Source organism: Camarhynchus parvulus, chromosome 2, assembly GCF_901933205.1.
Source record: "Camarhynchus parvulus chromosome 2, STF_HiC, whole genome shotgun sequence".
Lineage (NCBI taxonomy): Eukaryota > Metazoa > Chordata > Aves > Passeriformes > Thraupidae > Camarhynchus > Camarhynchus parvulus.
The window spans coordinates 137,357,597-137,384,102 of record NC_044572.1 but is presented as its reverse complement, the minus strand read 5'-3'; the positions used below and the strand labels follow the sequence as shown (position 1 = coordinate 137,384,102).

General features: G+C 39.6%; 1 protein-coding gene across 2 annotated transcripts; it reads left to right on the top strand.

The window, feature by feature from the left end:
• Positions 1-21,901, top strand: RAD21 (RAD21 cohesin complex component). Of its 2 annotated transcripts, XM_030971147.1 has the most exons (14): positions 1-249; positions 6,115-6,288; positions 7,639-7,768; positions 9,892-9,991; positions 10,996-11,102; positions 11,996-12,199; positions 12,744-12,869; positions 13,063-13,185; positions 14,828-15,051; positions 15,365-15,524; positions 15,842-15,993; positions 17,486-17,635; positions 18,088-18,171; positions 20,109-20,632. In XM_030971147.1, the coding sequence occupies exons 2-14, from the start codon at positions 6,145-6,147 to the stop codon at positions 20,298-20,300; spliced, it is 1,896 nt and encodes a 631-aa protein (XP_030827007.1). In that variant the 5' UTR covers positions 1-249; positions 6,115-6,144; the 3' UTR covers positions 20,301-20,632. The 2 variants fall into 2 exon arrangements, with proteins under 2 accessions (XP_030827007.1, XP_030827008.1); XM_030971148.1 differs by lacking the exon at positions 1-249 and having other exon boundaries at positions 6,145-6,288; positions 20,109-21,901.
• The last annotated feature ends 4,605 nt before the right edge of the window (positions 21,902-26,506 follow it).

Sequence of the window (26,506 nt, the reverse complement as noted above, 5' to 3'; positions counted from 1 at the left end):
TTGACCGTAAACATCCTGCGGTTTGAACGGCGCCTTCGCGCGCAGGAAGGACCGCGGCCGCCATCTTGTTTGCTTGAGCGAGCGGCTCGGCTCCGCTCGGCTCCACTTCGGCTTCACTCGGGTCGACCCAGCTCGGCTTCGGCTCAGCTTCGGTTCGGTTCGGCGCCGCTCGACTCGGCTCGGGCTCGGCCCGGCCCGGCTCGGCTCGGCTCGGCAGGAGCAGCGAGCGGTCCCCGGGCCCGGAGCAGGGTAAGGAGTGGCTCCGGCCGCCGCGGTTGCCGAAGGGGCCCGGCGAGGCCCAGCTGCAGCCCTGCTTTCGGGGTGCTGCCGTCATGCTCGGGCTCGGAGCTGGCTCTTCGGCCGAGCCCTCCCGGCGGGGAGGGCCCGCCTGGTGCTCCGCGACACCTGGGGCTCGCTGGGAAGGGCAGGGCCGCCCCGGGACCCTGCGCGGGGCCGGTGTCCGGGTGTCCGGGCGATGTGAGGCGGGGCCCTGAGCGCGGCCTGGCGGCGGCACGGACGAGGCTTGTGGGGAGTGGGGTCCGTAGAGGCCACACGAGCGGAGCCGCGGGGACCTTCCCCGGGAGAGCCGGGCCACGGGGCAGCCGAGGGGAGGCCCGGGGGCCGCCGCGGTGTAACCGAGCCCCGCGCTGTAACAGAGCCCTGGCTGTGGCTCGCTAAACGAACAGCGAGGCTGCTGCGGTCCGGGCAGACGGACGGGAGCAAAGTTCCATTTGTCAGTCTTCTGGTTTTGAGTGCACTTTTCCCTCTGCCATCCGTGGGGCAGGGTACTCAGTGTTCTCACAGCTTCTCTAGTGGCAATGAACTCCCTTCTGGATGCTGTGGCTGTTTAGCTGCAAATAAAAGGGACCTTTAAAAATGCCGGCCTTTTGAAGAACCAGGATCTTGCTCTTATGGACACTGTTAGAAATCTTGCTCTCGTTTTTAAGATTTCTCTGATCCTTACTAGAAACGCTTTTGTTAAATATAAAACAGGGCGTTGTTTTTATGAATAACAAAGGAAACTTGGGGTCACTGTGACTTATTGGCATTTTTCATTGAAAACAGCTTTTCTTTAAATTCAGACACTTAAAGAAAATACTGTAAATTTTGAGAAGTTACCATTTAGGCCCACGTTGTACAAATGTGGATGACAAGCCTGCTTTCCTTAATCTCCTACTCAGTAAAACTCATTATCAAAACCGGGGGACATCAAAGCATTATTGGGGCCAGGCTTCTGTTCTATTTTATGAAAGTTCATTTGAAAATATTAGACATTTTACAAAATTTGGGAAAGCAAGCCGCACTCATCTAAAGTTTTAACTAGAAAGGAAGCAGGTGTGATAGGGGTAATAAAAGGAAGAGCAAAAAGCTAGTAAGACCTACAGTAAACTTAAATTACCACACAAATTAATCATGTCTTGCTTATACCGTGGGATTTCCCACAGAAATTAGAGAATTTGCTTTAGTCACCACATCAGTTGAACTTCTTAAAGGTAAAATGTTAAAAAGTTTTTTACATTTGGGCCCTTTGGATGAACAGTGCAGAGAAAGAACTGCAAAAGATGGAGTAATATAAGGAATCTTCAACTTACATACCTTTAAAACAGTGTGTTAGTGCGTGGTTTATGCACATTTATTAGTTTGAATTGGATCTGGAATTGCACAAAATAGATTGGGATAATGGAGACAGGGCCTTAAATTAAAAAGATTTCTGCTGGTTGAGCATTCTGAGTGTAGGGGCAAGGGCAGGATACCTGCTGAGGGTTAGGTGGGAATGTGGAATTGAGGGAGGAGGACAATGGTGTTCAGAGGGTTCAGTAATTTCCAGCTCTTACAGTACTTGTGAGTGATCTGCCTTTTGAATTAGTAACCTTAGTGGGGCGCTGGTTCTATCTGATTGTGTAGGTGTGTGGTGTATTGTAATTGGAGCCCAGTGAATGCAGTTCCTCTAACGGAGTGGTATGGTTTGAGTAGTTAATAGACCTGGTAGTGCAACCTCAGCCATAGAATTTCTACAAGTTGTTGATGCAAGAAACAAGACCTAGAGACAAAGGAAAAATGTTGTATGTGTTTACCAAAGGTATGTGAAGTTGAACTAGTTCAGTTTTATCTTTCTCAAGAATTAATTTTGTAGACATAGGAAGTTAAGGTGACTTGACACTGAGCTTTAGTAAAACTGCAGGTGGCACGAAGAAATATATTAAAATTCAGATAAATGTGGATTAACCAGACAATTATAAAGGAAGTTTGAAGGAGGGTTGAAGGTTGAAGGAAGGAGATCAGATAAGGTAGTGGTGAAAAGAGGCCTGGAGCTGTAAGGTGATGTTAGTGGAGTTTGTGAGGATTTTTTTTTCCAGTGGCACCCGATATTCAGTGTGGTACCAAAACCTGCCAGGGAAGCAGTGTTAGTGAGTGCCCACACATGGGAAGTTTAGTGATGTAAGAAGGATTGGAGAGTGAAGGGTTATGAGTTAGAGTTGAAGAATTCAAAGAACAGTTGCAAGGTCAGGGTAGTTCTTCTGAAGTCTAGTAGGGCCAGCTCAGACTGATGCAGGTGCACAGGGTGATCTCAACCTTCCCCACATCACCCAGGGCTGCCTGGGCTTAGCAAAGCAGAAACAGTTTAGGAGGAAATTATACAGGTGGGGAGAAACCAGCAAAAAAGAGAAATTGAAGGGTAGCATAAGGACAGATGAATTAAAATGATTGGCTGATTTCTTAAACTGTAGTGTAGAACTTGTCTACTCATCCATGTGTGACTGTGGTTTTGGACTAGCTTTACAAGGAGCAAAAATAGGTGACAGTAAAAAAATAAAAGACTGAACTTTAGTTGTGGACTGGTGTGTGTGTGTACATAACCTAACCTAGGGAGAGCAGCTGATGAGTGGGTTTAATGAGCTAGAGTGAACCACAGTCAAATAAAAATATGCTGAATGTTCTGCCTATTGTCAGCTCTTAGTTCATTAAGCACCTTTCTGCATGCCTTGAAGAATGGCACTAACTATGCCAGTGTGCTCTTCAGAGGTTAGACAGCTGTTGTAGTCAGAAGAAAGATTTTAAGATTAAATATATGTGAGTTGAGGGTTAAGATGAAGCCCATAGTTACACCATCTACCAAATTTTCTTACTGCTACTTTGGAAGGAGCAATTAGCAGAGTCTCAGATGAGAGGGTGAAACAGGCACATTGTGGATCAGACCCTGTGAATGACCAGTGTTATGTTAGCTCTGCTTTACATTTCACTTACTTTGTGTGTGGAAGTGCAGTGAAGAGAAGAGCATAGAGTAGAGGAGATCTTTTTACACTTCTATATTTTTTAAATTGTGCAGTTGTTTACCAAGTTAGTCAGAGAAAACCTGAGAATAATTGTGGCACATTGAAGCAAATTTAAAGTTAATGGCAGTAAAGTTGCAGGTATTTTAAAAGGTTGATTTGGCAAGATCAGGATTTGGTCCTACCTGGCCTTGTGTGAGTACATACTCTTTTTGCCTTAGAGGAATGCAAGCAAAACAGAAAAATGCCAAAGTTCTCAGAATAAGTTTTATGGTCCTGTTTCATATCCAGTCAATTTCAAAAATTGACTGTTGTATTTTAATTTACAAGCTTTTTAAGAGTCATCAGCTACACTTTTTCTTTTGTGGATTCTTAGGAGTTGCTTTTCAGCCAATGATATATTCTGTGTGTCTGCCTGAGCACTCTGCCACTTGTAGAAACTCTTGGTTCCTTTGACATTTGTCCCAGTCTCAAATTATGCCAGAAAATCTATTTCTCCCTTTATGCCACTGCATCAACATACTGTGCTATGAATTAAAGATCAGACCAAAAGCCTGAAATACAGAAAAGGGAGTATCTGAAAAGAAAGACAAAATCTGGAGAAAGCAGGAGCAGCCTTTGGGGCTCGCTTTGAAGAGCTGAGGTGCTAAACAGCTGAACTGTAAAGGTGGGCTTTGTACAGTTGCTGTAACCCAGTTATCGCCATGCAGAGCATCTGCTGGAATTTGGAAGTGAGAGGGACTCATGTGACAAGAAATTATTGCTTTAGGTAATAGAATCCTTATTTGTTAATAACAGTTCAGATTGAAGCACACCTTAAAACTGTAGTGTGATTGTCACTGTTTCCCTTTGTGTATTTCAGTATGGCAAGGCTTCAGTGATGGATGAAGAAAAACAGATTTAAAGTGATAGATAAATAGATTTTGTCCAAGTTGTCCAAATAGTGAGTTTCACATTTAACAGGAAACTTAGGTATGTTTTCAGTTAACTGTATGTTTGAAGTTTTGTGAAACCCATGTTATCTGTTTTAATAATTGTGCCAAACTCCACTAATCAAAGAACATTATTTTTTAACTGTTGTTGAATCCTTTTAATGGATTAATACAAGTGGTTTTGTTTACTCTCTGTGTTTTCCCCTATTCCTCATGTTCAGAGGTAATTACAGGTTTACTGTTGCATGGTTTTGGTAGCAACTCAAAATACCAAATGCTGTGATGCAAAGTTATGTCTCTGCATATACAGAAATACTGAGGCCTTCAAAAATGTGCAAGGATCGAATTGTCTGCTGGCCTGGTCTTTCAAAATATCCTGGGGGGGAAAAAAAGTAGAATATCTTCCTTTAGATAATGTTTATCCAAAATTTATTTCACTGTGCTTCCTGAAAAAACTTGCTCATGCCCATCTTTGTGTAGTGCTGTCCTTAGCCCTCACACAATCTCAACAAGTGAAAGTGACATTTTAACTTGTTTGTCAATTTGCAGCTTTATTATGACTAAAAGCTATTAACTTTATTCTTACGAGTAGTTTTAATTCTGTATACTAAGTTAATTTGAGTTTAAGCTCAGTGTGGCCTTTGTTTCCTTTAAATCCTCTCCACTGTTGTGGTCACGGATGAAATTGGTGGCCAGTCTGTCATTGGGAGAATAGCTTGATAATCAGTTCTGTTATGCAACTCTCAAAATGGAAAAAAAACCATTCTTGGACTTGACTTTGAGATGTGCATTTTTTCATTTATTCTCCAGATGTCTGGAGGTTGGCTTTATTTCCCCTGAATCAGTAATGTCAGAGCTTCTCTTGCCCTTGTACTTAAATTCCGAGCAGTATCAATTGTGACTTGCTGTGCTTCCTCTGGCAGTTTTGCTGTAGGTGTAGAGGAGGTAAAAACTAAAATGCACTTGTGCCTTTTCTCTTCTTCTCTTTTGATTTATTTGCCTGGGTTATATAAACCACTGGAAAAATTCTTTGTGGAGATTCTTTTACTTTTTTAAAACCAACTTTTCCTCTACTTGTAGTTAACTGAATCACGTGTTTACCTCATGCATGGAAGTGGCATGTTTAGATCATAAGGCATCATGCTGTTCTGATTCCCCATGGTTTGATGTGTTGGCATCTTATCAGTCGTAACAAAGTAATTACTAGATAAATAGATAAGAATGTCTTTTTTCTGGTGAAGGAGAAAGAAAATGGAATCTTAAGGAAGTTTGGAATAATGCAGTCAGCTTTCTCAGCACTTTTATCAACACTTGATTTAAAAAAATATGAAATGGAGAATGGTCTGGTCAGAAATGGAAGACATGATTGTGCTTCTTGTTTAGGAAGGAAATTATAGTGAAGTCCAAAAAGATATAGGGCTGTATATTTTATAAAGGTGAATCTTTTGCTGGAACACTGTACAATATATACTGGTATAGTAGAGTAGTAGCTACTGAACTAAAAGTAGAAAGAAGTGGAAGTCATAGAAAACTCCTGTGGAGTGAAAACTGAGATGTGCTTCTTTGCATTAGGAGAGTTTGGTATCATTGCCTTAAAGGTAAAAAGATTCAAGATTATGTTTTCTTGACAGATGGTAAACATTTCTAAGTTGTGTATGTGGCTGTTAGTGGGTGTTATTTCTGCTTTGTAATTCTTCTGTAATAAATACATTACATTACATTATCCATGTAATATGCTATTACATGGATACCATTTGTAAGTGTTGGCTTCTTAAACACATTAAACAAATAGTCTGACCTCTGGTTAAAAATCAAACATGCACTTCTTCTGAGGCTAAGTGGGATATTTACAAGGTTGTTCCTCATAATATAAAAGATGTGGAAAGAAATACTTGCCTTTCTCTTTACAGGTTTGCACTTTGTTTTAGACATCTGGGACCATGTTCTATGCCCACTTTGTCCTGAGCAAACGTGGGCCGCTGGCCAAAATCTGGCTGGCGGCCCACTGGGATAAGAAGCTGACCAAAGCCCATGTGTTTGAATGTAATCTGGAGAGCAGCGTGGAGAGCATCATTTCCCCAAAGGTATCTGTTTTACACCAATGTCATGTGACTTTGTGGTGAAAAGAACTTGAGTGTACAGGTGGTAATTACTATTTGGGTCACTGAAGCACATAAAGTTCCTAGTGTTGCTATTTTAAAGGGTGGAAAGGTGTGTTTGGATGTGAAATAATACTCTGTTGTGAAATGGGAGGAAATTTTAAGTGCCTTAATGTTTTTACATGTTTTTCTTCCCCTCTACTACTCATGACAATGAAATTGTTCATCTTAAAACTGATGGTACAGTTGTGATTTTTGTCACTTAACAGATGTCAATGTCTTATAAAAAAAGCAACTACTTGAAAACAAAAGAAAACTTATATCTTTTATTTTGGTTGATACAAATGTTAAGTTTTTATAGTGCTACTCTAGATTTTAGAAGAAATGCTAAGTGTAAGCAAAAAGTGTATTGTACAATCACAGAGATGCTTACTCTTCTAGAATAGTGATTTGTTTCATTATCACTTTTGGAAGGATTTAGGGAGAAGATAATGTTCATAGTCTCACTAGTGAGCTGGAGCATTCTTTTAGAGAAAGGAGAAACTAATAGGCACTTCTTCATATATTTAACTTTGTGTGTAACAGTTCATTAGCTGAAATTTTAAAAAGATATTGGAGGAAATAAAAATCTTGAATTCTTAGATTGATGTTAAATCCTATTGCTTACTCTTTCTGTGAGATAATTATTCCATGTACCATTCAACACAAATTTCATGCTCTTTCAGCCTAACGTACTTAAAGAAGAGTCCTTCTGTGAATTACTTTTTTTCGGTTTTATGTTCCCACAGTAGATACTTCATTACATAGTAAAGTAGTGAGATTGAAGAGGGAGGGAACTTAAAATTGTTCTACTGTGGCAGTGCTTGTTTATGGGCACTCTACATCTTCCACTGTTTCTCACCTCAGGACAGAACATGGAGAGGTAGCTAACAGTTTTTAACCAGGTTTTACTTGATCAAATTACTATTTATGGCTGCCAACTTTTTGTGTTTTTCACTTTTCCCACAATTGAAGTAGCAAAGGTGGTAGAAAAGAAAATGTGGTAAAAATAAGCTTTGTCACTTATTTTTTAACTAGACAGAGCAGTGTTTGGGAATTCCTGGAGTGAGCTACTATTAATTTAGTGATATTTGCTAGGTCATCCATAAATAATGTAACAGGGTATCGTCTTGAACTGTAGACTTTGCATTCTTTGTTTCTTCAATTTCTGCTGATTTTTATACTTGTTTTGGATATTTGATTTTATTGAGAAAATTAATGTAAAGCTGGCTGAAGTGTCATTTAAGGGAATACTGAGGATAAATCTAATTCACTGACTGTGCAATGTGTTTTTAGGTGAAGATGGCACTTCGAACCTCAGGACATCTTTTACTAGGCGTTGTTAGAATCTACCACAGGAAAGCAAAATATCTTCTTGCAGACTGTAATGAGGCTTTCATTAAGATTAAGATGGCTTTTCGTCCAGGTATCTGTCTTTATCTAAGCACTCTCTGAAAAGCTACATTGATAAATGTATTTATTAAGAAGGCATACAATTCTGCCTTCTTATGTCTGTATAATCACATAAAGGTATAGGTTATAGGAGAAGTAATTACTGCAGCTGGCTGGCTGACTGAGCTGTCTGCTGAAAAACATCTTCTAACTGAATTCTGAACAAAAACTTCTCTTATCGTTGCTGATTCAGTAAAATCCCACTTACGGTTTTGGCTGTGGCTGGTGTATGATATTAAATGGAAATACACTGCATGGTTTTTACCTTCTGTCTGAAAAAGGGCAGTGCCCTACTGAATAGAAGCACAGGAGGGGACTGGTTTCATCAAGGGTCAGGATTCTTTTGCTATGAGTTGCAAAAGAAAAATGAAAGTAAACTGGTTTTTTTACCACTTTCATATTATAGTTTCTGAAAATAGTGTGGACTGTAATGTGGGCATCAAAGATAGTTTTCCTTTTATATGTTTGCAACGTAATTTCCCACTCTGTAGTTGCTTACTTAAATATTTTGCATTAAAATGGGGTGCCATATTAATACAGAAATTACTTTTCTGTCCAGCAATCAATGAATTATTTGGCTTTCATTCTTTCGTGCCTTTATAGATAGTTCTCTTTAATTTTGGCCTGGGGAACCTTTTCTCAGCTGAAGTGTAGCTGTGGCACTGATGCTGCTGGATCCTCACAGCTGCTAAATCATATTCTACCTTTTTAAGTTAGTGAGTGCAATAGATTTAAAAGCTGAAATTGAGGGAGACTTTTTGTTTTTTAAAAAGGCAACCCTTGAAAGCCAGTACAGCAGTTACTTGAGAAAAGGTATGTAATGCCTTTATCTTCATTTCCTGATCTACAGGTTGTGATTCAGGCACTAAATTCAGGTACTGAATTTTATGTAGCTTTCAGTGGCAATTGTTGACTGTTGCTAATTTTTTCTTTATTACTATGTTTAACTTCCCTGGGTTATAATAAGAACAATAATTTTAATATCACAAGGCAGCCTATTTTCCCTCTCCTAACAGAGTGCATGTCAAAGGACCTTAAAATCAAGATTTACAAAAGTGGCATGCTGACCTGACAGAAGCTGAGGCACTGGTCTTTATTTTTAGTTTATCAGCTTTCTGCCCTAGGCATTGAGTCTTTCTGTTCTGAGAATCATTTTCATGTTTCATTTTAAGCTGCAGACAAGTAAAAATATTGAACACCCCTGAAAGGATGGACTAGAGGTCTTCATTCCTAGTCAAGTACCATGATGAGTAAGCTACAGACTCATGCTTGTTCCTGGTCTCTGTGGACAGTGGTTTTTTGATTATTCATTGCAGAGGGGAGCACAGTGAGCAGAGTGTTTCTGAAGTATCTGTACCTCAGAATTGCCTGTGTTATATGTGTGGGTCAGAAGGCAGAGCATAGAGCTCAAATCTTCTGCAAGTTACAGAAGGAATTGAACCTGCATTTCCCATGCACTTTCAAGTGCCCTGACCTTTTAAGACTTTGAATAAAACAGAGGCACCCACTGCTGGCACTGGTTTTGTGATGCCCAATGTGATATTCATGCTCTGAGAATGCCTGCTGAATAAGAGTAAGCATCTCTGGAGGATAAGAAAAGGTATGTGGTGGTTTTGGTAATACAGCTCTTTTATGTGCAGAAGCCTATGAGTTATTGAGCCCCAAGTGCAATCAGTTCTGTTCCAGGACTTCTGGAGCTGATGGAACTGAATAAAGGACCAGTAGCAAAGTAGTCACGCTGTGCTGCCCGTGCAGTGTAGAACCCTGCAGCTCATACCATGTATCATGATAAAATTATTTTGGAGCAGGTACCTGTAGTGTTGTGAAATATGATGCCTGTGTTGGCTGCACAGCTCTGCATAGTGCTACACAAACATTATTTTACACAGACAGTGCAAGGACTTGAGGATATTTGTTTTGAATTTAGTTTGAATTTCACTTACTACCATTATCTAAGGTTTCTTTGTAGGTATCTCAGCATCAGTTCAACAAATTTAAAGACAGTAGGCCCATGCAGAGAGAAAATGCTAATGGCACGGTGGAAAATGCTGTCCTTGTAAGGAATGGGCACTCATGTCTTGGTGTTCTTCTTTGCAGGAGTTGTTGATTTGCCTGAGGAAAACAGAGAGGCTGCTTATAATGCTATCACCTTACCTGAGGAGTTTCACGATTTTGACCAACCACTCCCTGATCTAGAGTAAGCTTGGGGTTTTGTCCATTTCCATGACATTGAGAATTGGTTTTAGTTGAGGAGAACCTGGTTTGAAACAGCTAACTCATTGCTGAATATAAAAAAATAGTCTGTAGGTAACTTTTATTCTTAGGTCTTTCTTATATACTGATAAGGAAGTGTGCAGTCATTTTTGTGTTGATTTTAAGTTCATAGTAGCATTGACTTTAACTGAAGTTAAAGCTGTCCCTACAGGAGCTTTTCAAAAACTCAGATACCTATTATAACTTTTTTTTTCTTCTATGCAAGGCATCCTACATCATATACATCCTTAGGCTGGACAAGATTAATTTTATGGGGATGTTGTTGACCTTTTAAAGTGGCACTTTTAATTCTTAAATCTTCTTAATACTTACGGGTTACTTTTACATATAACACGTATACAACAAGTATACAACCTGAATAGTTCTTAATCTTTAAAACACTGATGGTTTTTATTATTTTTTTAATTTTGAGTTATTCATTACAGAGTTTTTAGAATCCATCTTACTCAGTGTTCAATTTAGTTTAAACTCAATTAGAGTATATACTAATTTGAAAGTGCAAAAGTTTCTGTGTATTTATAAGAAATGCACCTTAATACACCACAAAGGTTCTTAGCTTGGTAGTGGTGCAAAATACAGTGTTTGATAAACTACATTAATTTTTTTTTAAGTTGAAGGGGTGGAAGGTTTTTCTTAATTGTTAATTTGCTCTTTGAAATTAGTAATCCCTACATAGCAAGGAGTGAGAGAGGTTACTGATACATTTCCCAGAAGCTAATGCAATTTGGATGATAGGTTTGAACCATTAATGGTCTCACTGTTTTAAGTAGTAGTTTCTATTCAGTGTTCACCTTTATTTTTTTTCTGTAATGGACTTGAATGTAAAATTGTTTTTTTTACTGAATAATGTCATGTTTATTTCAGCAGCCTTTATCTGTTCTTTGTTTTTTAATGAGATTTTTAATACTTGCCTTCTGTTTGTTTAAGTGATATTGATGTGGCTCAGCAGTTCAGTTTGAACCAGAGTAGAGTGGAAGAAATTACAATGAGAGAAGAAGTAGGCAACATCAGTATCCTCCAGGATAATGACTTTGGTAAAGATCTCATGTGTTATTATGTGTTATTAGCCAATTTTAGTTATTGTAAGATACGATTTTGCAATTTCTATGGAATGCCCTGTGAATTCTAAACAAATTAGATCAAACATGCTGTGGTTTTGTATGTTTAATTTTTAGCTTGTTCATGTCAGTTTTTCCAGAAAGTCTGTCCTCTAATGCTCAGCAAACTTCTAGCTGCCTAGAATAGGCAGAAAGAAAAGCTGAAGAATATTCAGTCAAGTTAATCATTGAAGTACTGTGACAATCATAATTTTCAAAATGTGATGTGAATATGAAATGAGCTGTTACTTTAATCATAAGCATGCTCTCAGTCAGAAACCATTGGGACATTTCTAAAGCTGAATCAGTCACTGGTGACAAGTTTGCTACTTTAGATATCTTTTCAAGGACAGTATTCCAACATCTGAATCAAAACCTAAATACAGTTTTATTTGAATGTCTGGTTCCTAACCTGCAGTATTGTAAACCATAACTCAATAATAGTTTTGAAGGAATAATCTAAAAATGGTGTTGTCTGGGTGTTGGTTTGTTCCCTGTAATTGAAGCCCAGGCATAAGGCACAATGTCTTCGAATTCCATTGCATTTTTTGGTTTCTGTGTGATAAAGTTTAGTAGGATCTTGCTAATATCAATTCAGATAAGTACAATAAAATGCTTTGAAAAGGAGATAGTTATTTTTATAATTGTTTGAACAGTATTTTTGCCGTGGTATTGCTGGTCACAATTCCTTAACATCTTGTCATTAACTCTGCAATAGGATTAATTGAATTAAAGTTTGGTCCTACATATGGGCCTTTGTTGATCAGTTAGGTAGGTCTCTTGCATCTTGGTGTTTTAGCACTTAGAGCAGTGCAATTGTATTCTTGCAGGTGACTTTGGGATGGACGATCGTGAGATGATGAGGGAAGGTAGTGCATTTGAGGATGACATGCTGGTGAGCACTAGTGCTTCCAATCTCCTCCTGGAACCTGAACAGAGCACCAGTCACCTCAATGAGAAATCTAATCACCTGGAATATGAAGACCAATATAAAGATGATAATTTTGGGGAAGGGAACGATGGTGGAATATTGGGTAAGTTTGAGAAATTTGTTTTTCCTCTATCCTACCTCCTGCCTTAATTAATTACTTCTTGGGTAGATGAGGGGAAGTTGTTTCCTTTGTTGCCAGATCCTGTAAAAGTTATTCCTTGTACAGTGAGTATTTAGACTCACTCTGTGTGTGTGTGTGTGTATATGTATGTGTGTGTATGTGCACTGAGCATATATTCCGGTTTGTGAGTACTACAGCAGTATAGATGACTCACAGCATGTTAAGTGTTGGCATATTTAAAACAAAGTTCTAAAAAATTAGATGTAAGATGCAAATACGTGGCAAGTGTATGGTAATTAATGTTATCTGTAAGCTCAGGATTAGAGCTGAAATGCCCCTTGAAAGAGCACTGCTATTGGACTGCAACACACTGCTACCTTCTTCTATGTCAGCATTGAAAGTTCTAACTTTTGCACTATCATCATCTATGTTGTAATAAACTTGTCTGTACTTCTTTGTAAATTTGTTTATACTTATTTCATGAGTTTGTGGATGCAAAACTGATTCTTTCATATGGTTTCTTCAGATGACAAACTTCTTAGTAATAATGATGGTGGTATTTTTGATGACCCACCTGCACTCTCAGAAAGTGGAGTAATGATGCCAGAGCAGCCTCCCCATGATGATATGGATGATGATGATAATGTATCAAGTGAGTATGATCTAGGACCAGACTTAGAATTACTTTCAACTCATGTAGTTTGGATTCTAATTCCTTAAAAGCATATTGAGCTCAAAAGTATGATGTGTGAGAAGCCACCTGAAGGTGTGGAGGAGGGGATGGGAGGGCTGGCCCAGCCTGTTAATGTTTTGACCTAGTGCAAGGCTCTCGTTGTCACTGGCAGTGGGAGGCCCGGACAGCCCGGACTCGGTCGATCCAGTGGAGCCGTTACCAACCATGACTGACCAGACAACGCTTGTTCCCAATGAAGAGGAGGCTTTTGCTCTGGAGCCTATTGACATAACTGGTGAGTGAGCTACTGGGGAGTATTGTGCATTTTGTCAGGGACCACCTTAGCTTGATGGAGTGGAAATGAATGTCTAGCACTGCTGCTGACTCTGCTTCTCACTTGGGAGAGAAACTAGGGATCAAGTGCTGGATTCCATTTATTCTAATAGTAGCCCTCCAGTACCTTCCAGAGAGGTAGCTTACATGGATGGTGTCAGACAAGAAACTACTAGTTTGTAGTTTCTGCAGTCAGTGCATGTAACAGCATGATACTGTAGCTTTAGATAAACATGCTGGTTAAAATGCACTGAGTTGAAATGGAGCTCAGCATGTGTTTCATTCTAATACTGTATCTGTAGTGCAGCACAGTTCTTGATATGCTGTGTTTGAAGGGCAGGACTGACTGTTTAATCAGTGCTGTTCTAGCTGTTCTAGTGATTAGTAGCTTTAATGAATTGCTAATTTCAGGAGGTGCGCCTTTGTATTTGAATTTCTACAAAGTAGGGATTTTCCTTATCTTTTTCTTTAATGCAAGAAACTTGCTTATTTTAAGTGATACTATGTTTGGCTCATTATATACTGACTCCTGCTTTATTAAAAAATTAATATCTGGAAAGAAGGTAGCTTGCCCTGTGCTTTTAGACTGAGCTCCAGGGCCTGATTCTCTGCTTGGCCAGTGGGAGAGCTCTGACACTGCCCTCTCCTGGCGGGCTGGCAGCAGGGGACCAGCTCATCTGCAGGTCCAGGAAAGACAGCATTTACCAGAGGTTCAGGGTCTGCTGCAGAGTACAGGCTGTGAGCACAGTCATGTTATCCTAGAACAGGGTCAGAAGTTTACAGTTAAAATAACCACCCACATTAACTCCACCAAAGCTCAGGTAGGGCTTAGGGGGAAAAGTGGGTGTGGTATTTTAAATCTGTGATTGGAGTCATAGAATGGCTGGGATTGGAAGGAATCATGAAGATCTAGTTCCAACTCTCTTGCCATGAGCAGGGATACTTTCCATTAGACCAGGTTGCCCAGAGCTCCATCCAGCCTGGCCTTGAACACTGACAGGGATGGGGCATCCACAGCTCCTCTCAGCAACCTGTTCCAGTGCCTCACCACACTCACAGGAGAGAACTTCTTCCCCATATCTAGTCTGAATGTACTCTCTGTCAGTTGGCAGCCATCCCCCTTACCCTGTCACTACATGTCTTTGTAAAAGGTCCCCTCCATTTTCCTTGTAGGCTCCCTTCAGGTACTGGAAGGCCACAATAAGATCACCCCAAAGCTCCCTTTTCCTTAGGCTGAACAAAACCAAATCTCTCAGCCTTTCTCATAAGAGAGGTGCTCCATCATCTGTTCAACTTGGTGGCCAGTGTTTGGACCAACCTATCAAGCAAGCCATGGGAGAGAGAGGCATGTGCAGCTGAGGGCATTGAGGCTTAGATAGATTTAAATTCACAGAAGAACTTGCAGGTTATGGGAGAGCCTTCACAGTGTTTGATGTTTTATGCTGCGCATAGCTTTTAATCCTTCTCCCAAAGTTAGTGTTGCCTTAGATTCTTGAGGCAGCTTTTTACGTGGGCAGGTAAGACCTATAGAGAACTTGCAGGATTCTTTCACAGCATGGTACCTGTTTGAGCTAACCTTCATTGCTTGCTAAAAATCTCAACAGTCAAGGAAACCAAAGCAAAGAGGAAGAGAAAGCTGATTGTGGACAGTGTGAAAGAACTGGACAGCAAGACGATTCGAGCCCAATTAAGTGACTACTCTGATATTGTCACTACTTTGGATTTGGCACCTCCTACTAAGAAATTGATGATGTGGAAAGAAACTGGTGGAGTTGAAAAGCTTTTCTCTCTGCCTGCACAGCCTTTGTGGAATAACAGACTACTGAAGGTAATATTTTTGTGCACGTTTATTTTTAAATGCACTATATTCAGAATTGTGCTTCATGTATAGCAAATATAAATAGTGATATAGTGATGGCAGTATTCATAATTAGAAGAAAAAACATATTAAAAGAACTAAGGTAAATATTTTGAACATTGCTGTTATCAGTTACAAAGATAAATAAATTTTTAGAAGTTAGTACTGTTAGAGAGGAGCTTAAAAGCTGAAAAAGAAAGATAGGCCATAATTACTTAATCCAAAATGAAATAAAAGGACACTGAGAACTGCAAAAGTGAATAATGTAATGTTTCTTTTGTAGCTCTTTACTCGCTGTCTTACACCTCTGGTACCAGAAGACCTGAGAAAGAGGAGGAAAGGTGGAGAAGCTGACAATCTTGATGAGTTCCTTAAAGACTTTGAAAACCCAGAGGTTCCCAGAGAGGAGCAGCAACAGCAACAGCAGCAACGAGATGTCATTGGTTTGTGTCTTGTCAAAGATGCTCTGCTTTCCTTTGGAGCATATTTTTCTCTTTTATCTGTGCTTTGTATTAAGTCATCAAAGATTATGTATGAAACAATGAGCTTTGTAATGGTTGTTTAGCTTGATGTGATGCAATCTCTGACATAAAATAACTTTTTTTTCCTAGAAATAGGGGATGCTTAGGAGTTGCTTGAACCAGTGGATTAAAAGTGCAGGCTGTTGAGAGTGCTCAATTCTAAAATAATAGCAGATTGGATTGTGGTACAGTTTCTAATAACATTAAGTATCTAAAAGAAGATTTGTTATGGAATACAGATGAACCTATTCCGGAAGAACCGAGCCGTTTGCAAGAGTCGATGATGGAAGGCAGCAGAACCAACCTGGACGAGTCGGTTATGCCACCGCCACCATCTCAGACCGGGGTCAAACGCAAACTGCAGCAAGTAGAACCAGAGCCAGTGTTACCTGTGAGTAACTTTTACTGGTTTTTATGGGGAATGAGAAGTGAGCAGTGTTTTTGAGTAGGAAATGACACAGATTTGAGGCCCTATGGCTTTCTATGGTGCTTTGAGATTCACTGTGGTAGTATCAGGACGCTTGTTCCTAGGTATCATTCTGGTGCCTTTGTGAGGTGAAAAGCTTACTGAAACATTTTTAAATGCTGGTAGGATAAAGAAATTATACTATTTCCTCCAGTAAAAGTCTTCAAGGAATCTAGTGTATTGCTTATCAAATCCTGCTTGGCAAGTGTATATGTACAGCTTCCATGAAGCAAGGATTGTGTTAGTTCCATAAACGTCTTTTAAGACAGCCCTAGTGTTCCAGGCTTAAGGCTTCAAAGAAAAACTTTGGTTATCTGGAGAGGTTTCCTGGTTGAGTTGTGAACAGACTTGGACACTAGCTGTGATGCAGTGTGAAAGGAAACTGTTTGTGAAGGGGAGAGGAAGGAAATGGGCAAAATGAAAGGTGTATTTTTCTGAATGCTTGCATGGTGAGAACAATCCTGGTATTTGCTGTGTCTCATGTTTGTGCATTTTTTAACCTCACTTTTCACATTCCTTGGCTGACAGGTTGTTCACTGTAGAATGGGACTGTTAGATGTTACATTATCTTAGTAAGCAGGTGCTGCTGCTCCTCTTGCCCTTTCACCCCTTTACTGGGGTGAAATCAGCATCGACTGTGCTAAGTCAGTGTAATTGGAGGTGTTGGTGTGTTGGGAATTCTGTGATTATCTTAGTGGCCAGGTCAGGCCTCTAGCAACAGCCTGTAGTGATACCTGCTGTGTGACTACATCAGAGCCATTTTAGGATATCTGTAGAAACAGTTTCAGGTGTCAAGGTAACTTTACTGGCAAGCACTTAATTGTTTATGGATTCAGGGGGAGAGTACCATATATTAATTTTATTAAAACTGTCTACATAAATCCTATTAAATTTCTTTTTTGTATTTTCCTCTTGATGTAAATATTTTCTGAGAATATACTTCAGCCCCAAAGTAATTCATATGTTTTCAGAAACTTTGCAGGTACCAATGTTTTAATTTCTTCATGTTTGTATTGATGAGAGCAGCATTTTGATATTTTGAATATAACTAATTCCAGTGAGTTAAAGCATGTTCATGTAGCATTGCATCTGGTGATGTGGGATTTTAAATTTGCATGTGCTCATCCAAGGAATGAGATCAGTAGTTTGGATGGTGGCATAAGTGAAGTTACTGGAAAGCCTTTTTACTTTGCAGTGGTGTCATAATTTCTGGTTTGAGTACAATCTAAAGGATTGAAAATACACATATGGACAGCAAAACAAAATTGGGTTTTGGTTTTCAAAAATGAAAAATCCTGACAAATGGCTAAGATTATATACTTGGATTTTATTAAACTGGTCTGTAGCACCATCATCCTGTTGTAAAAGAACTGACAAAATGATACTGTTTGTTTAACTGTACTGTGTGCTCTTAAAGCATCCACCATCACAACAGCTGGAAATACCACCTGTAGAAATGCCTCCAGAGGAGCCCCAAAACATCTGCCAGCTAATACCAGAGCTAGAACTTCTGCCAGAAAAAGAGAAGGAGAAGGAAAAGGAGAAAGAGGAAGAGGAGGAGGAAGAAGTAAGAGCTCTGTGTAGAATCAGTTTGTGTGTTTCCCAGAAGTGGATGAATGTTTGACTGTGGATTCAGTAAAAGGCATAAGAAATAACTCTTTTGAATGTCCTTATAAATAGCCCTTGGAAACGTAATTCTTAAATTATTTCATGACCATTTAATAATATTTATATTATTTAATTTTTTCAATTACATATACATTCTGTTTTGAATTAGTGTTCTCTTGTTCTCACCCATGGCTGGATTAAACCACTATATGTTTATGATGCCTTAGATAAGAACTTTTGAACTTTAATGATGTGGTTCATTTTAAATTGCTTGTCCTACTTAATGAAAGTAACTTTTTGCAAGAAAACCAGCCACGTCTTCAAATAGGATAACTTGTCTCTTAGCTACAGTATTTAATATCCTATGGTAACAAATTTCATTGATGTCTTTTATTTTACACCTGCTTCCAGGAAGAAGATGGCACAGGGGGTGATCAGGATCAAGAAGAAAGGAGATGGAACAAGAGGACTCAACAAATGCTCCATGGCCTTCAGGTACACATGATCATTTGCCTTTTCTTAAAGCAGCTTTGGAGTGTCCACTGATGCTTTTGAGCTGAGTTAAAATGTCAAGAAAGAGCTTTCTGTGCAGTCAGTGTTACAGCCTAAAATACCAGTTATCTTAGAGGGGGAAGAATGCCTGTAGTTTATTAAATCTGTATCAAATAATTGTATTAAAATTATAACTCACTTATTGTTATTGTCACTTATTTATAACTCACTTATTGTTTAGAGAACATTTGAATTACAATTTTTCACCTAAATGTTTTTCAACCTTTAAGTCCACACTCCATGTGCAACTAAGATTCCCAGAAATTTAAATTATAAAGTAACTCACTGTATTTTTGATGAAATCATAGTGCCTCTGACTTTTTGCTATGTGTCTTTAGGCAAACCCTCATAAGAGTCTAGGGATAACAGCATTGTACAGGATGTTTACTTCCTGTCTAGGCTAGTTTGAAAACTTCTATGCCATGAGAAGCTGAATCTCTTTAACAACTGTGGAAATGTGACTTTGGCTGGTTTCTAGCATGTGGATTCAGTCTGCACAGACATATACCTGTCTGTAGGATGGATTCTTGCTTGCTGGAACTAAAGAGGCTTTTTCTGATACAATGACTGAACCACCACAATGTTCACCCTGAACTGAAGTGCAAACTGCTCCTTTGCTTATCAATCTCTGTGTTTGTCCTCCACATACTCTTGGGCTACTTTTGCCTTGCAGCCTGGCTTTGTAGCTCCTTTGTTCCCTTAAACATTTTGGCAACTGGTGACATTTGGCTGTCACTGAATGCCACATCCCAAATGGTCACACACTCCTCTCTTCTCTCGCCCAGCTTTAAATGCAGAGCATGATGCCACATGGCATGGATTATCCTTTTTGCCTTTTAGGGTCAGCTGTCCTGGCTCTGTCCCCTCCCAATTCCTTGTGCTCCTCCAGCCTACTTGGTGCAAAACAGCACCATATGAGCTGTTGTGAAGAAAATTACCTCTGCCCCAAACCAAATCAGTACAACTGATTAAAATTAAAAAAGCTTAAAAATAATTTCTGAAGTATACAGATGTTGAGTTGCTAGTGTTGTGTAATGTTTTCCTCTCTGAATGCTTTATCGCAGTTTCTGAAGAGAGCTTTAGAATTCTCTTTGGCCATAACTAGCTTTTTTCAGTTCTTTCTTCCATGTACTCAAAAGAGCATCACATTGGATGGCTGAAACATTAAATTTGCAGTAAGGTTTGTAGTTAAGGTCTGATTCCTATAAAATAATTTGGTTTGGCCAGCCAAATATCTTTCCATCTTGTTGAAATTCATTCCAGGACAGACAGTTCTGCTTTAAATCGAACACTTCAGTTGTTGTCCTGGCCAGCAAAAAGATGTATTATCATGATTTATTTTTTTAATATATTCTTGCCAAGACTTTGAGAAAATCTTAGGTACTTACTTTGAGAAAATCTTTGAGTACTCAGTTTAAGACAGAGGAGTTTTAGAAATAAACAGGCTTTCACCTTGGGAAATTATGTATCTTTTAAAGAATGTTAGCTCTTGAAATTTTACTTTATTGTTTTTGGAATTAACATTTATTTTGAGAAATAAAGCTTGATTTTTCTTTATTTTATTCCTATTAAGAAAAAATTGTCCCGTAGTCAAAAAAGACTGGTTAGCTATTGCTACATAAATAAAATCTTGTGCTATACAACAGTGTTTCTGGAATACATTCAGCAGATTCAAGAATGCTTTTCACACATCCTTGGGAAGCCTACTAGGTTTCATTTAGCTAAGATCCATAAAGAAATTTTCATGTACATGTTGTAATGTTCCTATTCTTCTGAATCCCTCTGTGTCCTGGGGTTGACAACAAACAGAATCTTGCCAAGAGACGTTGTTTCTGTGTAGTTCTCTATTTAACTTGTGGTATCAATGTTGTGTTTTTCAGAGAGCTCTTGCTAAGACTGGAGCAGAATCTATCAGTTTGCTTGAGCTGTGCAGAAATACAAATAGAAAACAAGCAGCTGCAAAGTTCTACAGTTTCCTGGTACTGAAAAAGCAGCAAGCTATAGAGCTGACACAGGAGGAGCCCTACAGTGACATCATTGCCACCCCTGGTCCCAGGTTTCACATTATCTGAATGGTTCCCTAGGGCAGCGCTCGTGCTCCTCTCACCAGTGTGTGTGTATTGCCCCGTCTGTAGGGCCCACAAGACCATTGCAGAAATTTTAGATTTTATTGTCTGTATGAAGTCCTTGGTTTTCTCTTGGGGTTATTTTGGGGTTTGTATTTTAACTTTACCACTCAAATTTTTAGTGAAACTGCTGGCTGGCTTGGGTGACTTGAGTTCCAGCTGCAGAAACCAGACATCTCAAGCACCCAGATAAAGATTGTTTTAGCAGCTCAGAGCAGATGTGTGCAATATTGGTGCATGTGATGTTGAGTATCAATGAAAATGTCTTACAATAATTTGACTAGTTGATTCAGTAGAGATATTTTTAACCTATACAAGTAAATCTGAATGGCCAACCTTTTGTCCGATTAAAAACTTTGCCAAACTCATCTGAAATGTTCGGTCTGCTTCTCATAGTAGTAGTTTTTTTCCCCTTCTCTAGATCTTTGTGCTTACCGTGGGTCTCTTAAAGCTGCCAATATGAAAGGTAGTGCCTGATATGTCAGCTTGCTGTGTCACTGCATTTTTGCAGTCAGATTTTTGTAGCCCTTGATGCTAAGGGGAAACGAGTGTCTGTGGAAAGCACTTCCTCTATGTGATACATGAAAGGACAGAACATGTGAAGCATTTTAGACTAAACATTCCTTTTCACTTATCACCTTGTTATGGTCCACTACTGATAATGGCTAATTACTGTTAATAAGTGACAAATGAAAACTAGTAATGTCATTTAACCATTTAAGAAATCATAATGCTTTAGGTTTGTTAGAGCTGTATATAAACTCCAGACTTTTTAAAACAGACTTCTAGATTGTAAATTATCTGATTTTTTTATTAAGCAAGCATCTGACAGTAACAATAAGAAAAATTGCTAAATTCAGATACCACCTGTACCAAAAGGGCAACAAACTTTGAATATGGAGTACAGATGGGCACAATTCCACTTAATTGTGTAGTGTATTAATGGCTCTTTGGATATATTTATGGTTTTAGTGTCAATTTTTTCTGATAATGTACACTCCCATGTTCAAAACATTTTATCAGTTTTGCGAAACAAGTCCGGTTTGATTTTATTTCTAAAGAATGAAGCTTTACTGTTAGACCAGGTAGCACCAGAAATTATGTGAATATGTTGATTATGGAGATCTGTCTTAACTTTTTTTAGGGCAAAATTATTCACAGTGAAGGTTCTGGTTTTAATGTCGGCACTTTTGTGAAATAATTTTGGGACTCTTAAATTTCAGTGTATACTCAACTGTAAAATTATGTGAATGTTTAAAAAACTCTGAGACTACATGATGACCATGTTTTACTAATCCTTGAAAAAGTTAATTGTATAAAGTTACTGCAGCTTTATTTTCAACATGATGTGCCTGTAAAACCATAATTTTCTCCTTTGTAAAAAGAGACATTGTAGATAACTTGAATGTTTAATTATAGAAAAGGTCATTAGTTTCTTGTTACACATTTTTAGTCTGTTTTTGTTGCTTTTCAAAGTTAATATTCTTGAAAATAGTTGATGCTGTTATGTATAACTTTTCTAATAAAAGTTGTGTTATAAGCTGTTATGTATTAGCTCTGTATCTTGTTTGAACACCTCCCATTTATGTAGGAGAGACTGAGCACTAAGAAATTGGTTATTTTGGTATTAGGTATGGAAAGATTTAGCTCTTTAAAAGATTAAACTCGAATATGTAAATAGAATTCTTACAATTAGGAAGGAAGTGTTACTCTACTGGCTGTACTGTGCTTTTGTTCAAGGATTCTATGCTAGGGATGTGTGTCCTAGGAAAAGGAAGATTATGGGAGACTGTCTATAAAATGTGATTCATCTGCATGCCTGTCCCTTCAGAATGCCAGAACATCTCCAGCTTGGATTCTTTTCTGTTCCCTTGCTTCTGGAATTGCCTCTGCATGTATGTCAGTGCCTCGGAAGTTACATGCTCTCCTGATACACTTGGATCCAAGCCCGTGGCTGCAGCACATGGAGTCGGTTCCCTCTAGAGTTTACATGTACAGGGGCAGTGAATTCTCACTGACACTGGCTCAGTGAGCTGGCTCAGTCTGGGCTCCACACACAAAGGGACTGTATTGCTTTTGAGTGACCTGTGGAAGCAGCCTGTGTGTGCTGTAATTCCTGTGGGATGCAGGCTGGCCTGTGCTGAGCCAGCCCAAGTGTGTGTGTGTGTGTGTGCAGGTGCAGCACTGGAAAAGTGACTTCCATTATTTTGGTTCAGTCTCTGTGAGAGAGAACTGTGGGAATTTTGGGCACTCAGAATAGGATGAAAGTTCTTCTGGCTTTTCTTATATCAATAGGTTATATCAATAATCTAGTACAGTTTAATCACCAGTTTGGCTCTTTGCTACACCACTGTGATCAGCACTCATGATAAATTGATTTTGCTCAAATGTATGCCTGGTGACACTAATTTGGGACACTGAATGCAAGCTCTGCTTTATCATGTACAGGATTTGTTACTATTCTGACCATGGCCTACAAGTAGTACCAACAGGCTTGCATTTCTTGGGAAGGGGGCTTTGTGTAATGCACTGATCAGCTGTTGAATGAGGTCTAAGGAATGGTGATAGAGCATTGGTGTGGATGATGAGATGGAGAAGGGCTCTCTGTTGCACAGTGTTCATTGTTTTTCCTGTGACTGCTGCTGGTTGGTTTCTTTTCAAGTGCTTCAATATCCTGGTAAAGAAGGACAGCATCTGCAATTTATTATAGTTCCTCCTCAAACAAATGTTGAAATGGTTTTAAAGAAATTACCCGTAAGCATTCACTTAGTGCTTACTAGATAGAAGACATTTTTGTCCCAGCTCAGTGAGTAACATGCCTTTTCAGAACGCTGTCTTGGGAAGGATTTAGATTTGATGGAGAGCATTACTGTAGAATGTGTTTCTCACTGCTTCCCAGTTAGGCTGGACTGGCTCTAGTGCCTTTGGCTGTAATGCTGCACTGCAGCAGTGAGGGGAAGGAATTGATGGGAATGCTTCTCTGTGCTCCATGCTCCCATTAGTGGCAGTTTTGTTCTGTCTGCAAAGTTTAACTGCTCACAGTGGGGGTACTATGCATGCCCTGCTTTCCAAATTACTCTTCCTCAGTGTGTAGAAAAGAACAGTTCAGGAAGTATGATAAGGAGGTATTTCTTCAAGGAGATGGAGCCCTTGAATGAATTCCTGCCCTGTATGTGTGATCACCTTGAAGCCCCACTGCTCTGTTTTATTCCATCTGGGGTGGAAGGGAGGAAGACAGGTGATGTTATCTACAGCTGGAGGTTAAATAGTGCTCTGTTTCTAGGAAGAGTATGAGTAGAGGATTCTTCCTAATTCACAAGATATGATTTAAACCAGCATATTAAGCAATGAACTAGCAGCTGTTGTGTGCAATTTTGCTTCAGGGACTTTGTTGGAGGGTCAGGTATATGGTGCTGATGATGTTGATCTGTCCCCATCTTCTCTGGGCACAAAATTGCCTTTTCTGCTTGCGTGTTTCCAGCTGACATCCTACCATGGCAAATCAAAGAAGTCAAATTTCCAAGGGGATTTTTGCTCCCTGTTGTTGTTCCACTACTACGCCTGAGTCTGTGTCATGGTACTTAATATTACTTTTCTGGGGGTAGTGGGGTTAAGGTAAATTTTTCTGTTTCTAAATCTCTTATGGGTCCATAGATTGTACATCTTTGCTCAAGTGGTTGTGTTTATCTTTGTGCTTTTTCAGACCTTTTTCTGTTTCACCTCCAAGAAGCAGCTGGAGTGAATATACTGTGAATTTCTGCAACATGAACATACAGAAAAGCTGAACTACCAAGACATAAATTGTCCCAACACACAAGGAAAAAAGGACAGTTCTCTGCATTTCTTGCTGACCTCTAAAGGTCTAGTAAAGCTATGGGAGAGACAAGAACAGGAGGTAGAAGGGAAGATTTTCTCTAGTTCTTGTAACAGGACCTGGTTTTCTATTTGTTTTAGCTTAAAACATCTTCATGCAGAATTTAAAAAAAATCCAAAATCTCAGGTAGGAGAAAATACTCATATTAGTCAAACACTAATTTTAGTGTTCTATTATGAGTAGAATGAGGTGCCAGAAACTTTCTGGGAGAACACACCCTCCAATTTCATTTGGCCCTAGATATTCCCCAGCAGCCAGGAAAGATGCAAGAGGTAGTTTGGTTGTCATGAGTTGGGTCTCTACATGTTCTACTTTCCCCAGCCCCCCTGCTTTTCTTGTTTGCCTAATTTTTGTTTTCAATAAAAACATTAAAGATCATAACACTGCCTGAAACTAAGTAATTGAGGATGTGTGGTTGACCTTTAATCATGGATGTTTATAAATGTTTGACACTGATCAAGAAGACATGTGATGCGAAACAGAGAATTGCTCATGACATTTGACATCATTCTGGAGCAGATGGGGGTTTAAAGCCAGTGGTGTTCCCATGCAGGGACTACTCTCTAAATTAAACTGTCCTGCTAGGTGCTTGAAACACTTTCTCCTTCCCTGCCTTGCAGTGCCCAGGTAGTGTTGGCAGTTACATGTACAATTTAGTTTTCTAGGTTTGGGGATATTGGGAACTGATTCAGGGTAAAACCCACCAAAAGAAACACGGCTTTTTTCCCCCCAGCTGGATCAATTTCTACATCCTGTGCACTGGGCAGCCACACAGAAACTTTTGCCAGCATAACACAAGAAGCACCAGGCAGGAGAATAGAAAAGGGAAGGAGTAAGGATTTCTTTTTCGTATGGCTGTGCCAACTTTGCATGTGTGTTAAATCAGTTTAAGAAAATACTCACAAAGTTGCAGTTTGAATTCAGGAGTCCCAGCCCTGGCTAAAACTGCGTACTGGCCTGTTCATCATCAACTTGCACACCACTTATTAATATTCTGTTTTTCCAAGGCAGACGTTGGAAGTTCTCCCTGAAATCAGGTATTTCTATGACAGAGCCCAAGCCCAGCCTCTGCCAGCAGATGTGTCTGCACTAATTTTCTGTTCATTTTGTGCAAGTTAATATATGCAGTCCTCAGGTTACTGGAGAGGAAGCCAGAATCGCAGTCCATTCACCGGCAGCGTGTACCACACATCGCACTGGACTGCGAGCTCTGAAACGAAGGGATCACATTACCATAAAACATTCCACTGCTGAACATTTTTGCAGAAAAGTTCAGCTAAATTTGTCTTTGTACAAATTAAGCTGCTTCTCATATTTCTTGACTATGGGACTAATCTCCAAAACAAAAGAAATGCTGATGTTTAAGGAATAAGAAACCACAGTCAATGTTATAAGAAAAAATAGAAGGAGAATCAGCTTAGCATTTGGATTTCAAAGCCAAATTTGATGCTTAGGAATGTTTCTCTGGTCAAGTAACTAATGAGAGACCCTGAAAATAAACTAATGGTACCATTTTGTATTTTGTAATTAGATGAATGCAAACTTGTACCTAGTCCTGCTGATGCTGAGGGGGGCAGCAATGAGCTGGAAAAGGCACACAAAGATTTGTTATGGTGGCAGCTACTTAGCAACATAAGCTGCAGGCTTGATCATATCTCAAGACTGAAATAAGTGCAGGAGACACCAGTGCTTCCAATGCTCAGTTTCATCTCCAGATCTGCGAGAAGCAATTCCAGTTCATTAACTGTGGCAGGCTGCTCCCTGGGGTGTGAGTTGGGGCTGGGACCTCTGGGATCTCTTGCCTTCACCACTGAGCCTATGGAATCATATGGAGGCTCTCTGAAAAAAAAAGTTTAAAAACCAAGCCCAAAAAGAGCAGACCCACCACATGCAAGAGGAATCTATCAGGAATATTTAAATCATCTTCATGTCAGCAGCAAAGCCACCACCATTCCCATGTCTCTTGTGCTATTCCCTTGGCAGGGCTATGTGACCATCGGAGTGCTGCAGGTGTTGGGCAGGTTCTGCTGATCACCAGCGAGCTGCTTTGATGAGGCACAGCTGAGCAAGCAGCTCAGCCCCGGTGCACACAGCTGTGCAGGAAGACTTTACTTGTACTCCTGACCCCATTGCTCAGAGCTGTTCCCTGGAGGCTGATGCATGTTACTCCAAACAGAGCTGGGGAGGAGGAGGAGGATGAGCCTTCTGCAGAGAACAATGTTAAGTCCAGCACATATAACCTTACATGAAATTATTCTGCATTTTTGGCACTTTATTC